The sequence below is a fragment of the Phyllobates terribilis genome, unplaced genomic scaffold (genome assembly GCF_046119375.1).
Source record: "Phyllobates terribilis strain yellow unplaced genomic scaffold, ASM4611937v1 Scaffold_13__5_contigs__length_258822181, whole genome shotgun sequence".
Taxonomy (NCBI): Eukaryota; Metazoa; Chordata; class Amphibia; order Anura; family Dendrobatidae; genus Phyllobates; species Phyllobates terribilis.
In genome coordinates this window covers 154,841,353-154,855,012 of record NW_027362773.1, presented here as the reverse complement: position 1 = coordinate 154,855,012, position 13,660 = coordinate 154,841,353, and the positions used below count along the sequence as shown (strand labels likewise).

The 13,660-nt window shown below is 48.1% G+C and overlaps 1 protein-coding gene across 1 annotated transcript; it reads right to left on the bottom strand.

Annotated features, from left to right (window-relative positions):
* Nucleotides 1-72: 72 nt before the first annotated feature.
* Nucleotides 73-13,032, bottom strand: FBXO3 (F-box protein 3). Its single transcript, XM_073658786.1, has 11 exons — nucleotides 12,861-13,032; nucleotides 10,729-10,818; nucleotides 9,778-9,941; nucleotides 9,226-9,340; nucleotides 8,943-9,147; nucleotides 8,327-8,372; nucleotides 7,629-7,713; nucleotides 6,724-6,846; nucleotides 5,924-6,039; nucleotides 4,756-4,946; nucleotides 73-1,755 (listed from the first exon to the last, which is right to left on the bottom strand). Exons 1-11 carry the CDS (start codon nucleotides 12,995-12,997, stop codon nucleotides 1,630-1,632), a joined length of 1,398 nt encoding a protein of 465 aa, XP_073514887.1. The 5' UTR covers nucleotides 12,998-13,032; the 3' UTR covers nucleotides 73-1,629.
* Nucleotides 13,033-13,660: the final 628 nt, after the last annotated feature.

The following is a 13,660-nucleotide window of genomic DNA, read 5'->3' as shown; positions in this document are numbered from 1 at the left end:
CACTTAAGCATCTTTTAGGAAACATTTCACTGTCCCCATTAGACCCTCAGCACAGTTCACACTGACACCACATTTCATAACCCCAAAAGTTTATTTTTTTCATTTACCAAAAATTCTTATGCCGTACGTATCATAAAAGTAAAATTATATAAATTATGCAGAAGAGGAAAAACAAACCCAAAAGCGTTTCTGTAAGCGGGTCTGACCTGACGGAAGCTGCACGAACTGATCCAAGACATGATTACCAACAATAGGGAGGAAAGTGTTTGCGCTGCAGTCAGGTCTTCGCACACCAGCGACGGCAGACACCGTGGGCTCATTGCAAAAGCTCAAACAGCTGATAGACTGTAGAGGATTAGAAAAACATGGCTGCCTTCTTCCAGAAACAGCGCCACCCTCGGTCACCCCTGCCCCAATTACGCGAATACGGAAGGGTGCAATACCAAGAAGCAACCTTTAAACAGGGGTGGCGCTGTTTGCATAAAAAGCTGATACTATATGGAAAGAGTCAGACTGTCGTATAACTTGGACGAAAATCTCAATGCCTGGACTGGCCGGCTGAGGAGAGCACTGCGTTGCGATCTTCCTCCTAGTTATATGGCCGGGCGACTTTTCCCTAAGAATTAAGGATAAGTCCAAGTGGGGCTGATTCACATCAGATTCCTCGAAGCAGAAAATCTGCAGATTAAATTTCCCCGCGGTGCAGGATTTTAAATACTGCTGCATTTCTGTTTTCCCAAGTTTATAGAAAAAGTAGTCACCCAGCTGCCCCACAAACATATTTAATTAAAGGGGTTGTCCAGAATAAAAAAAAAAAAAAAGAAAAAAAAAAAAAAAGAAGATGGTGCCGTCTTCCACAAACAGTACCATTCACCCGTCTACAGCCCGGCTCTATTGAAGAGAATGGAGCTAAGCTGCAATACCGCGTACAACCTGCAGAGAGGGGTGGTGCCGTCTGTGGCAAAAGACAGCCATGTTATTTTTTTTAATCCTGGTTAAACTTTTAGTGAATGGGCATTTTGAAGAACCTATAGATTATAGTGTTTGCATGCTCAGGACCACCACAGGATACATTCACAGTGGGGGGGGTCTCACTATTGTGGTATCCCACCGTGTAGATGCTGGCAGATTTCCCTGGCAATACCAGCAGATCTCTGGCTACATTTGAATGGGGGGTTGCCTTTGATGGACATCTCCTTAAAGATTATTGGCAAGGTCTGCATGAAACCACCTGATGCATATATATATAAAATGTATGTCCGATCATCATCTTCATCGCCAAGCGTTCTGCGCACAAGATAAATCCCCCAAAATTAAAAGTCTTAGAAAAGCGAAAATGTTCATTGCTTTGTCTCTTGCAGCTGAATATCCGCAGCTCTGTTGTTAGAATAAGATTTGTACATAAATTAGAAAAATAATGGAGGGTCCGCAGCCGGGACCCCCAGACCAGGACTCAGCCGAGCGATGAAGTCTTGTGATGTCCGCACCGATCTCCCTCCGTAGTAAATGACACGAGAGAATACGCAAACGGGACATCAGAGAGTAGAGACGCCGCAAGCAGAGGAAAAGAAAGGAACAAAACAGGATCCCGGCCGGACGGCTCCACCGGCTGCAGGTAGTCGGCGCCTCTCAGGTGTTGTAACGGGTGCACCGGGCCGGAGGATGGGGCATGTTCAGTACTCGCCTTCTCTCCTCGTAATCATCTGTGTCTGTGGAGTCGTCGTCATGTAGAAAACAATCATTGCAGCTCTCCTCCTGCACAAGAGAAACACAAAACACTCGTCAGGTGCTGCCCCCATCAGGAGAAGAGCAGAAACTCATCTACAGTGCACCACAAATGGTTAAACACTAAGGAGGCAGAGAGTGAATTTCAGGGGTCTGTTCACACTAAACGTGAGGAAACTCCTGAGAAACTCATTTTAATCATCGAATTCCGGTTTCTCGTCTGGCCCCATTCCCCTCTTTCCCCCACCAACGTATAACAGCCAACCTTGTTGTCACACCACCCTCCCCAGGTTCCCCTCATCCCGGAGGTACAGGTGCTTCTCGCTAAATTAGAATATCATCAAAAAGCTAATTTATTTCAGTTCTTCAATACAAAAAGTGAAACATATATATTATAGAGTCATTACACACAGAGGGATCTATTATATAGAGTCATTACACACAGAGGGATCTATTATATAGAGTCATTACACACAGGGATCTATTATATAGAGTCATTACACACAGGGATCTATTATATAGAGTCGTTACACACAGAGGGATCTATTATATAGAGTCATCACACACAGAGCGATCTATTATATAGAGTTATTACACACAGAGGGATCTATTATATAGAGTCATTACACACAGAGGGATCTATTATATAGAGCCATTACACACAGAGTGATCTATTATATAGAGTCATTACACACAGAGGGATCTATTATATAGAGTCATTACACACAGAGGGATCTATTATATAGAGCCATTACACACAGAGGGATCTATTATATAGAGTCATTACACACAGAGGGATCTATTATATAGAGTCATTACACACAGAGGGATCTATTATATAGAGTCATTACACACAGAGGGATCTATTATATAGAGTCATTACACACAGAGGGATCTATTATATAGAGTCATTACACACAGAGGGATCTATTATATAGAGTCATTACACACAGAGGGATCTATTATATAGAGTCATTACACACAGAGGGATCTATTATATAGAGTCATTACACACAGAGGGATCTATTATATAGAGTCATTACACACAGAGGGATCTATTATATAGAGTCATTACACACAGAGGGATCTATTATATAGAGTCATTACACACAGAGGGATCTATTATATAGAGTCATTACACACAGAGGGATCTATTATATAGAGTCATTACACACAGAGGGATCTATTATATAGAGTCATTACACACAGAGGGATCTATTTCAAGTGTTTATTTCTGTTAATGCTGATTATGGCTTACAGCCAATGAAAACACTAAAGTCATTATCTCAGTAAATTAGATTAACAAAAAACACGAGCAAAGGCTTCCTAAGCGTTTAAAAAGGTCCCTTAGTCTGTTTCAGTAGGCTCCACAATCATGGGGAAGACTGCTGACTTGACAGATGTCCAGAAGGCAATCATTGACGCTCCACAAGATCCCAGAGTCTGGAGGAAGAGTGGAGAGGCCACAATCCAAGCTGCTGGAGGTCTACTGTGAAGTCTCCACAATCAGTGATGGTTTGGGGGGCCATGTCATCTGCTGGTGTAGGTCCACTGTGTTTTATCAAGACTAAAGTCAGCGCAGCCATCTACCAGGACATTTTACAGCACTTCATGCTTCCCTCTGTCGACAAGCTTTATGGAGATGGAAATGTCATTCTCCAGCCGGACTTGGCCCCTGTCCACACTGTCAAAAGTACCAATACCTGGTTTACACACAACAGTATCACTGTACTTGGTTGGCAGCAAACTCGCCTGACCTTAACCCCATAGAGGATCTATTATAGAGAGTCTATGGGGTATTGTCAAGAGGAAGATGAGAGACCCCAGACCCAACAATGCAGACGAGCTGAAGGCGGCTATCAAAGCCACCTGGGCTTCCATAACACCTCAGCAGTGCCACAGGCTGATCCCTCCATGCCACATTGCTGCATTGATGCAGTAATTGATGCACAAGGAGCCCGACCAAGTATTGAGGCATTTACTGAACAGACATTTCAGATTTTAAAATAATTTTTCAAGCGGTTTTTATAAGTATTCTAATTTACTGTGATAATAACTTTTGTGTTTTCATTGGCTGTAAGCCATAATCATCAACATTAACAGAAATAAACATGTGAAATAGACCCCTCTGTGTGTAATGACTCTATATAATAGATCCCTCTGTGTGTTATGACTCTATATAATAGATCCCTCTGTGTGTAATGACTCTATATAATAGATCGCTCTGTCTGTAATGACTCTATATAATAGATCCCTCTGTGTGTAATGACTCTATATAATAGATCCCTCTGCGTGTAATGACTCTATATAATAGATCCCTCTGCGTGTAATGACTCTATATAATAGATCCCTCTGTGTGTAATGACTCTATATAATAGATCTCTCTGTGTGGAATGACTATATAATGAGTTTCACTTTTTGTACTGAAGAACTGACAAATTATCTTTTTGGATTTCATGCTGGAGACTGGATTCCAATACACAATTGTATTTAGACAGTTTTCCAGTGGCCTCATTTTCTACTTCTCCTCTGATATTAGGACAAGCACTGCGCCCCCGCCGGGAGCTTCATGGCCGAGCAGCTGCCTGCAGCCGTATATCACCAAGCACAATGCAGAGAGTCGGATGGAGTGGTGTAAAGCCGCCACCACTGGACTCTGGAGGAGACGTGTTCTGTGCAGTGATGGATCGCACTTCTCTATCTGCGTCTGATGGAGGAGTCTGGGTTTGGTGATTCCAGGAGGATGTTACCCCCTGACTGCATTGTGCCGCTGTACAGATTGTGGAGGAGGATGACGCTATGGGCTGTTATCAGGGGGGGGGGGCCGCGGACCCTCAGCTCCAGTGATGGGAAATCTTAATCTTCAGTTCAAAACATTGTGGACAATTGTAGCTTCAGCTTTGTGGGAACAGTTTGGGGAAGACCCTCATCTGTTCCACATAAGACTGTTCCCGGGGCACAAACTCCAGACAGACAGTAGGGGGCGTTTGCCTTTATTGGTGCATGATCTGCAGTCTCGCTGCTACTTACTGTAGAAATGGTAGACACTCGAAATGTAGGACATTTCATGTGAAAGCGGGGGATGGTGACATTAAAGACCTCGCCTCTGTTGTCCATACGGTGAAATGTATACGTCCCCTCCATATACCCTGAGGTTGTAGAGAAAGTCGTGCAGCTAGTGTACTCGTATCCGCGCCCCGGCCTCAGTTGGGGGTAATCACCTGAAAGAATAAAATGAAGACTTGCTAAGGAAGTCCTTAGGATAAGGTCATCAATATGTCATTGGGGGTCTGAGCCCCCTGATCAGCACAGCTTTGTACACTGTAGTTGCTGTTTTCAGTACTGCAGATTAGAGCAGCAGTACCGAGATCGGCAACTACATGGTGTAGAGCGCTGTAGTGTCCCAGATATCATCTGACAGTTTGGAGGCTTGTCATGGTGGAGCTTTGCATTTTTCTCCTCCACCAGAGCTCAATGAAGTCAATGTAGAGTTTGATATCAAGGCTCAAGTCTCAGAAAAGTGAGCTGATGGAGCACAACTCTCAGCGGAGCAGCGTGGGTGCACTTATGGATTGCTGGGGGTCCGACCTCCAATATTGAGAAATATGGCAGTGCTGTGTTCAGGTTTCCCTGTAGACCAGTATGTTCCCAAGTGTCTGGAAGCCCCAAAACTATCAGAGTCTCCGCCTCATCATTCTCGGGATTGTAGAGGGTCTCAGAAATCAGCCGATACTTACCGAGATGGGAGCATCCCTTTAAATTTAGCAATTGGCGGGGGGGCAGTAGAGAGGTCCTAATTATGGTGCAACTTACCTGCGTCAATTAAGATAAAACGATACTAGAAAATACAACAACCCAATGGCTTCTCAGTTTCTGCATTAAGACAAGTTATACACATAAAATCTGATTAAAAGGGGTTGTCCTGGCACAAGTATTGATGACCTGTTCAGATTGATGGGGCGGCGGGAGTCTTACCCCTCCGATCTGGTCGTTTACTCTGGCGTCTGCCGGATTTATACACCTTGAACACTTTTCAAAAAGAACAAGAAACTACGCTGCAAGAGAAAACTCCAGACTGGACGGGGTGCCAGACTCCCACCTGTATGATACCTGTGCCCGGACAGCCCCTATGAGTCCATGACCAGCATCCCCCTAACAGATGCATCCTCTGTAGGATCCATCTATGACCGTCACTCACCCACCACGCCCGGTCCCTGCACCTCCTCCACATTCCCTTTGGCATCAGTGATTCTCCAGTAGCGGCTATCCAGCTGGCACGCTTTCTCTGGCAATGCATTCTTGGCCATCTCCATCCTGGGAAATAAAAGGAGCAACAAAAAGAAAAAGATAAAAGTCACCCGAGATGCGCCATCACTTCCTTTTAAACGTCTTGCTGCACCGTGCAGATAAGACCCAAGCAACTACGTTTTTTTGTTATTGCATTTTTATGTTTATTGCATGGTAACAATAACCGGAGATAATACATTTATACAGTTTGATTCCTTTTATCTTACTGCTTTAAAAAAAAAATTCTGAACTTTGTTTTTAATTTGCTCTGGGCCATTTTTTAATTACATTTTTTTTAGTCCTTGTCAGGAGACTTGACCCTGCGATCATTCATACTATTATACTGCAATTCTTCAGTACAAATAACCATCTCCCATGACCCCCACCTTACGAGCGCCAAGATAGCTGTGACGGGGGGCCTTTGTCAGGTCCCTGGGGTGCTATGGTAATGAACTTGTATTGCAGGCAAATATGAATGGTCGCCTGCGTCCTTTCTTACCATTTAAATGCCGCCGTAGGTGATCGACAGGACTGAAATAGCAACGATTGGAGCTAGTTCTGGTCGCTGCTGTTAGAGGCAGGTGCTAGCTGTATAGCACAGCAAGCACCTGCCCTGTGTGGAGCAAACTGCGCTCCTTTATCAGTCATAGGTCATTAAGGAGTTAAAATGGCTATATACCATCCATATACAGACCGGCTCTGTGTACTCACCGTATTCTGTAGGTGAAGAAGTAGTGTGGAGGGTGGATGGAGCTGAGCTCAGGCAGGAAGGACGTGGAGACGGATATGGTGATGTCGTCAGTAGTGGCCACGCAGTCGTTTTCCCGCTCGTACCTGGCAGCGAAAACGGGGGAATAGGTAAAACTAAGAGGGCAGAAGTCTATAATAGACAGCCGTGATTACACCACACCCACGTAATGTTCCACACATGTATATAGATCGGTAGTTCTATTTTTTTGCAACCCCCTTTCTATTTTAAACAGGGGTCCTGGACTCCCAAATTACTAGGCGAGACAACTGTGTCCGAGAGGAGGAATGGACGGATTATGTGTACGGCTCTGCTTAAGTCACAGCCGCGCCAGCATGCAATAACGACGATATATTCTAAAGTCTAAGTCTAGCGCCACCCGGATGGTCCCTCGCTTAATGAACCAATGCAATTTCCAGACCGCAGCAAATGTTTGGACTATCCATGTATGGAAAAAGCTCAATCACAATAGTAAATAGTTCTGCAACTTTTCTAAAAATTTTGTATGTTAATTCTGCACCATTGTTGGTATTCCAGGCTTGCTGTCAATGGATGGACACCTTTTTTGGGGGCTGAAAAGTCATAAATCGCATCCAGCCTAGCACCGGCATCAAGTGTAACGCTGCCTGTATTCACAGCGGCCGTCACAGTTTTTGTAAAAAAGGTGCCCGTAGAGGAAAAAAAAAAAAAATGACCACAGGCTTCATGTATGGTCACACTTGTGTCAGCTGGACATGATCTGGATTTAAAGAATGCATTTATTCACCGACAGCAAACGGAGAGATTGACATTTATATATAGGAAAAATCTTAGGTACACAGTGAAACCAGACAAGACCCGCAATAGTGACGGACTCAGTCCGCGTTACCTGAAAATCTGGTCCCGGATGATGGGATAGTCCTTCGAGACGACATGATTCACATACGACGTAAACCACTGGGTGAAAGAGGTACCTGCGGCAGAGGAAACAGATGTGAGAACGCGAAATCACAGGGTTCATGCCGACCCCTCCGCACACATGCGGGATCATTTCTGCGGAGCGTGCAGCGTCCCAATGAGGGAGTAAATCGCAGTCAGTCTCCAGTGGTGATTCATCTCCCCTGGGAACAAAAGGATCAAGGGAGAAGAAACACACCTGCTGACTTTTCTCTCGCCAACATGTCATTGAGAGATCCCCATAATCAATGCTCGGATCCAAATCAGCAGGTCCAGGGGTTATCTACCATTAGACAAATTGAATATCCCCACATCCTCCTGGACTGAGACTGCTAGTCGTGCTGTGACCTCTGGCGATCTTGTGACATTGCTTATGTCACATGAGCGCTGCAACCAACCAGCCACTGATTGTCTGCAGCCTCCACAATTCAGTGTCAAATGGAAGTCATAGGATCGCTGCTGGTCACATTGCAGGAGCATGGCCGGTCCAGAAGGTAATTTTCTTTTTTATTTTTTTAAAACATTTTATTGGGCATATTCAGAAGGGGTAGTCCAATAGTGCACAACCCCTTTAATATATATATATTTTTATGGGATTTAAAGGCCTTTTCTGGCCGTCGCAGATCCTACCTGTAATAAACATGTCCAGGGCTGCGGGATTATGTGTCGTCTGGTCCTAAAACAGAATTTCACATCTTTCATTACAAGCGTCCTAATAAATATCATGGTAAGGAATAAAACCCGGAACATTGATGGCAGCCCTGTATTATGTAAAAGGTCTTCATTTAAAAGGGTACACAACTTGGTCCTGTATACTGCGGACCCCGATAATGAGCTGTCGTCCACCACCTGATGAGCCATTAGTGGAGACGGGGGCTGCGGGGACCCCTTTTAATAAAAATAAACACCCATAAAAATCAGTGGTTCTGATTTCCCTTAGGGGGAAACAGGGGGCTGACCATAGGGAAATAAAGGGGGCAGCCAATCATTAATCAGTGCCCCCGCTATAGGCAGTTATGCAATGGTCTGTACACCCTAGAATTAACCACTTACACGCTGGAGCAATCAGAGATCACACCGTACTATGGACGTGTCAGTTGCGCAAATGGTAGTATAATAGGGAATTGCTTATGGATCTCAAAATTGTAGGACGCAGTAAGAATGAACCCCAAAGGGAAACCATCAGCAGGTTGTTACATATGGCAGGAGTGGTATAGCGGCATAGCTGGGACTTGTAGTCTCTTACCGGACACTGATAGAAGATCTCATTGCGACACCTGCCCTCCGTGTCGGCCAGAGACAAGTACTGACTGAGGCCGGTGTGGATGCAGAAGGTGATGGGAAGGCACTGATTGAGGCCGATCCTGCGCTGGTAGCCGCCCGCCGCCGTGTCTACGTCCAACAAGTCCTCAGACCGGTAGTGGTTGGATAAGGCCATGCTGCCCATCAAGCTGCGGGGAGATGACGGTAAGAGACGTACGACAGCAAGAAGTAAAGCAGCAGCTGCGCCATCGGGTGCCGGCTCTTACCCGGGTACCACGAGCTTCTGCCCGTTGTGAATCCGCAGAGAACAGCGATAATCGTCAGGAAGTCTGGAGCCGATTCTTTCCTCGATGGTGTCAAGATCCTCCTCCTGCACGCCGTCTGCGAGGAAGACGATGGGAGCGGAGGCCGTGGGAAACGGAATCAGGCTCAGGTGACATTTAGTCACAGCGTCAAACATTGCAAAAATGACCGTGCAAACATCACTCATAAATAGAAGCAATATAACGTGGCTGCAACAGTCACAAAACCCAAACCGTGCAGACTATTGATTATCTTAAATGCCCGATTGTCTTGGCTTCTAGCCTGTTTTACCATTTGCTCCAATCCAGAGCTGCATTCACGATTCTGCAGTATGACATCAGTCTGGAAGGAGCATTTTCTGCTGCGCTGCATTGTCAGGATGTAGTGAGCGCATCGGGCTTGTACCCAACAGTCGGCAACATCCTCAGCACAGTGCATGTGTGCAGTGACCAGCAGAAGTATGAATGCAGCTCTGGGAGGTATAATATAACAAATACTTCTCCTGTATACGATACCTTTCAGGGAATTGATCATTCTGGGGCAGTGTTCTCCCAGATAGGCCTTCAGGGTGTCCCAGGCCGCCTTCAGCTTGGCGTAATGATGCATATATCGTCCCAAATCATTATAATATTCCAAAAAAGTTGCCTTCCAGCTGCAGTTCTTCTGCGCCTTCTTGTCCCTGGAAGAAGAAACTAGACTTTATTGGACATCAATATAATCTGAATTTTTCAGAGGCGCTTCATAAAATAAAAGCTGCAACAGGAAAGTTTAATAAAACACCCCCAATTTCGTAAACCCCTTTAGGGCTGCGTTCGCACAAGGAGCAGCCACGCTCAACGGACAGCAGCTAAAAGCACTTTTCTTACTAATGGATGTACAGAGAACTAGCGATCACCATGCGGCCATTAAAGGGAGACTTCTTTTATTTAAATGCATGTACTTGTGGCGAAAAAAAAAAAGATTTTTGAAGTTGCATTATTTTAAACATTTTGTTCATTTTCCCTGCAACAGCCTCTATGTTGCTTTGTCTATTGCTCACTGCAGAATGAGTCAACTGAGAATCCATCAGTGAGCGCCTGCTGATGTCTGAGAGGAGAGTTTGAAACTTTTCTTTTCCTGAGCTCCTTTCATCAAAGTTTAAGGTCAAGAGAAATAAAGAACCTGTAAAAGCCAAATCTTTAATGCAATCGAATTACAAAAATTATTTTAAGACCCACATCCATGCATAAAAAAAATATAAAAATTTATGACCCATAGGTGGACAACCCCTTTAAAAAAATAAAAAAAAAAGCTGCAAAACAGAACCCGATATGTCGTGGCGTTAAATCCGCGGCATATATGTGACACATCTGCATGTAACTCCGGGTGGATTTTGCCGCTGGATCTCCCTGAGGATTTACGTCGTCCGCTGTGGACTCCTTTTGCTGAACCCCCAAATCCTTAAAACCGCTGCTGTGCCCACTTACTCTGACACCAGCCAGTACCTCCGACACGGCCATTTCCACAGGGGATCGTGGTTGCACAGTTGGTTAAATCTTCTGTTCAGGAGGCTGCAGCTGTAAGAATATATAAAAAAAAAAATAGGAAATGATTACGGGGAAACCCAACGGCAGTCGCAGGGTTAATAAGGAGGGACCCCAATCAGATTATTAATGGAGAGATCCATCATGATCAGGTGGTCACTGCCTCCTGCAATCTGCTCCAACCCCTCCTGTTTTAACCCCCTAGGTGCCACAGTCAATATTAACCATGGCGTATAGGTGGTGGTAACACAGAGGGGCTCCCTACGTCAGCCCAGAGAGGGGGCACCGTCACCCCCAATAATACCACAGCGTCAGGAACCACCGAAGAGCCCGACAAATGGAGGGGGGGGGGGCTGTTTACAGCTCCAAGGATCTGTCCCCAAGAGATACCGATCCCTGCGGGGGACCGCTCTGATAACGGTGGCTTATCTCTCGGCTCCATGTGCAAATACAGACGATGCAGAACGACAGCGAGAGGCAAAGATCAGGAGGGAGAGCGAGCCTCCATCTACCAGAATAGCGCCACCCAGGTGCACAGGCAACGTCCGGAATCAAATGGTCAGGCCCTGGACATGTAGGGGGAGGGGAGTTGCGATAGGAAAATTCACAGCTTTTATTCTTTGCAAGCTGGGCATTAAATCTGCAACAAGATGGCAGAGCAGGGTTATCGCGACGCGCCGCAGCAGCTGAGGTGTAGTATGTGGTTCCGCAGATAAACAACTTGTGAAGTGCACACAGTCATGATAAAACTGCCCCCACGTACCCCGTTTTGTCCACGGACGAGTTGCTGTCATTCCGATCATTATCCCGCAGCACCAACCAGACAGACGCGAGCCCCCCCCCCGTACACACTGACGGACAGACGCGAGCTGCCCCCCCCCCCCCCGTACACGGTGACGGACAGACGAGAGCCCCCCCCCCCCGCGTACACGGTGACGGACAGACGAGAGCCCCCCCCCCCGCGTACACGGTGACGAACAGACGAGAGCCCCCCCCCCGCGTACACGGTGACGAACAGACGAGAGCCCCCCCCCCGCATACACGGTGACAGACAGACGCGAGCCCCCCCGTACACACTGACGGACAGACGCGAGCTGCCCCCCCCGTACACGGTGACGACAGATGAGAGCCCCCCCGCGTACACGGTGACGGACAGAGGAGAGCCCCCCCCCCCCGCGTACACGGTGACGGACAGACGAGAGCCCCCCCCCCCCCGCGTACACGGTGACGGACAGACGAGAGCCCCCCCCCGCGTACACGGTGACGGACAGACAAGAGCCCCCCCCCCCCGCGTACACGGTGACGGACAGACAAGAGCCCCCCCCCGCGTACACGGTGACGGACAGACAAGAGCCCCCCCCCGCGTACACGGTGACGGACAGACGAGAGCCCCCCCCCCGCGTACACGGTGACGGACAGACGCGAGCCCCCCCCCCGCGTACACGGTGACGGACAGACGCGAGCCCCCCCCCCATACACACTGACGGACAGACACGAGCCCCCCCCCCGTACACACTGACGGACAGATGCGAGCCCCCCCCCGCGTACGCCGTGACGGACAGACGAGAGCCCCCCCCGCGTACGCGGTGACGGACAGACGAGAGCCCCCCTGCATACAGTGACAGACATATGAGAGCCCCCCCCCGCGTACACGGTGACGGACAGACGCGAGCCCCCCTGCATACAGTGACGGACATATGAGAGCCCCCCCCCGCGTACACGGTGACGGACAGACGCGAGCCCCCCTGCATACAGTGACGGACATATGAGAGCCCCCCGCGTACACGGTGACGGACAGACGCGAGCCCCCCTGCATACAGTGACGGACATATGAGAGCCCCCCGCGTACACGGTGACGGACAGACGCGAGCCCCCCTGCATACAGTGACGGACATATGAGAGCCCCCCGTATACAGTGACGGAAAGACGCGAACCCCCCTGCATACAGTGACGGACAAGGCGTCGTCATGGCGACATTAATAAATCCACAGCAATAAGTGCAGGGATCTCCGCCGTCCTTAGGGATTCGCTGTCCGGTCAGTGATGACGCACGGCGGAGCAGCCGCCACAGATACCTCAGCAGGTCCCGGAAGTCCAGGTACGACAGGATCAGAAGCAGCGGGTCGGACGGCAGCTCCGCCAGACTCAGCTCCGTGCTCCCCGCCATCTTGGAGCCGACCAGCTGAGCAGGCGTGACTCCTCCCCTTCCCATTGACAGACACCGCCCACGTAAACACGAGACCACGCCCTATCCTGCATTAGGCGCGCGAAAGCTCCGCCCTGTCATTGACAGACCACGCCTCCTTGAAAACCCCATCCTGGATTTCTATAAGGTGAAATGCAACAAATGAACATCTGCCACGCCTCCTCCTGATAGAGACCGCCCACTGCAAGCTGTGACCCCGCCTCCCCACGAGTCCAAACGAGAAGGGCGACACGTAACTCCGCCCCTTTTCAATGTCAGACCACGACTTTACCAAGTAAGGCCACGCCCCATCATTTGTAATCCTACTGTCAGATTAATCCCCGCCCCTTATGATTACTAGACACGCCCCTACACTACAGGGACACGCCCCAACCCAGGAGAGCTTGATAATGCGGAGGAGACGGCGCCGGGGATTCTCCGCTTTTCTGCCGTCACTCCGCCGCTGTCAGCGCCATCACCTGCCGGTATTCCTCGGTGCAGTGTATGAAGGGGCGACCATCACTGCTGTTTAACCCCTCCAATGGATGTTTGTGGTATAATAAAAAGAAAAAGTCCAGTAATCAGTTTTCACACCGGCCACTGAGGCTAATGTAGACTCTGTGCTGTGCTCTGAGGAAGAGTGTTCAGCAGGTTCATTATCATCAGAGGCCGAATAACAATGACTGGTAA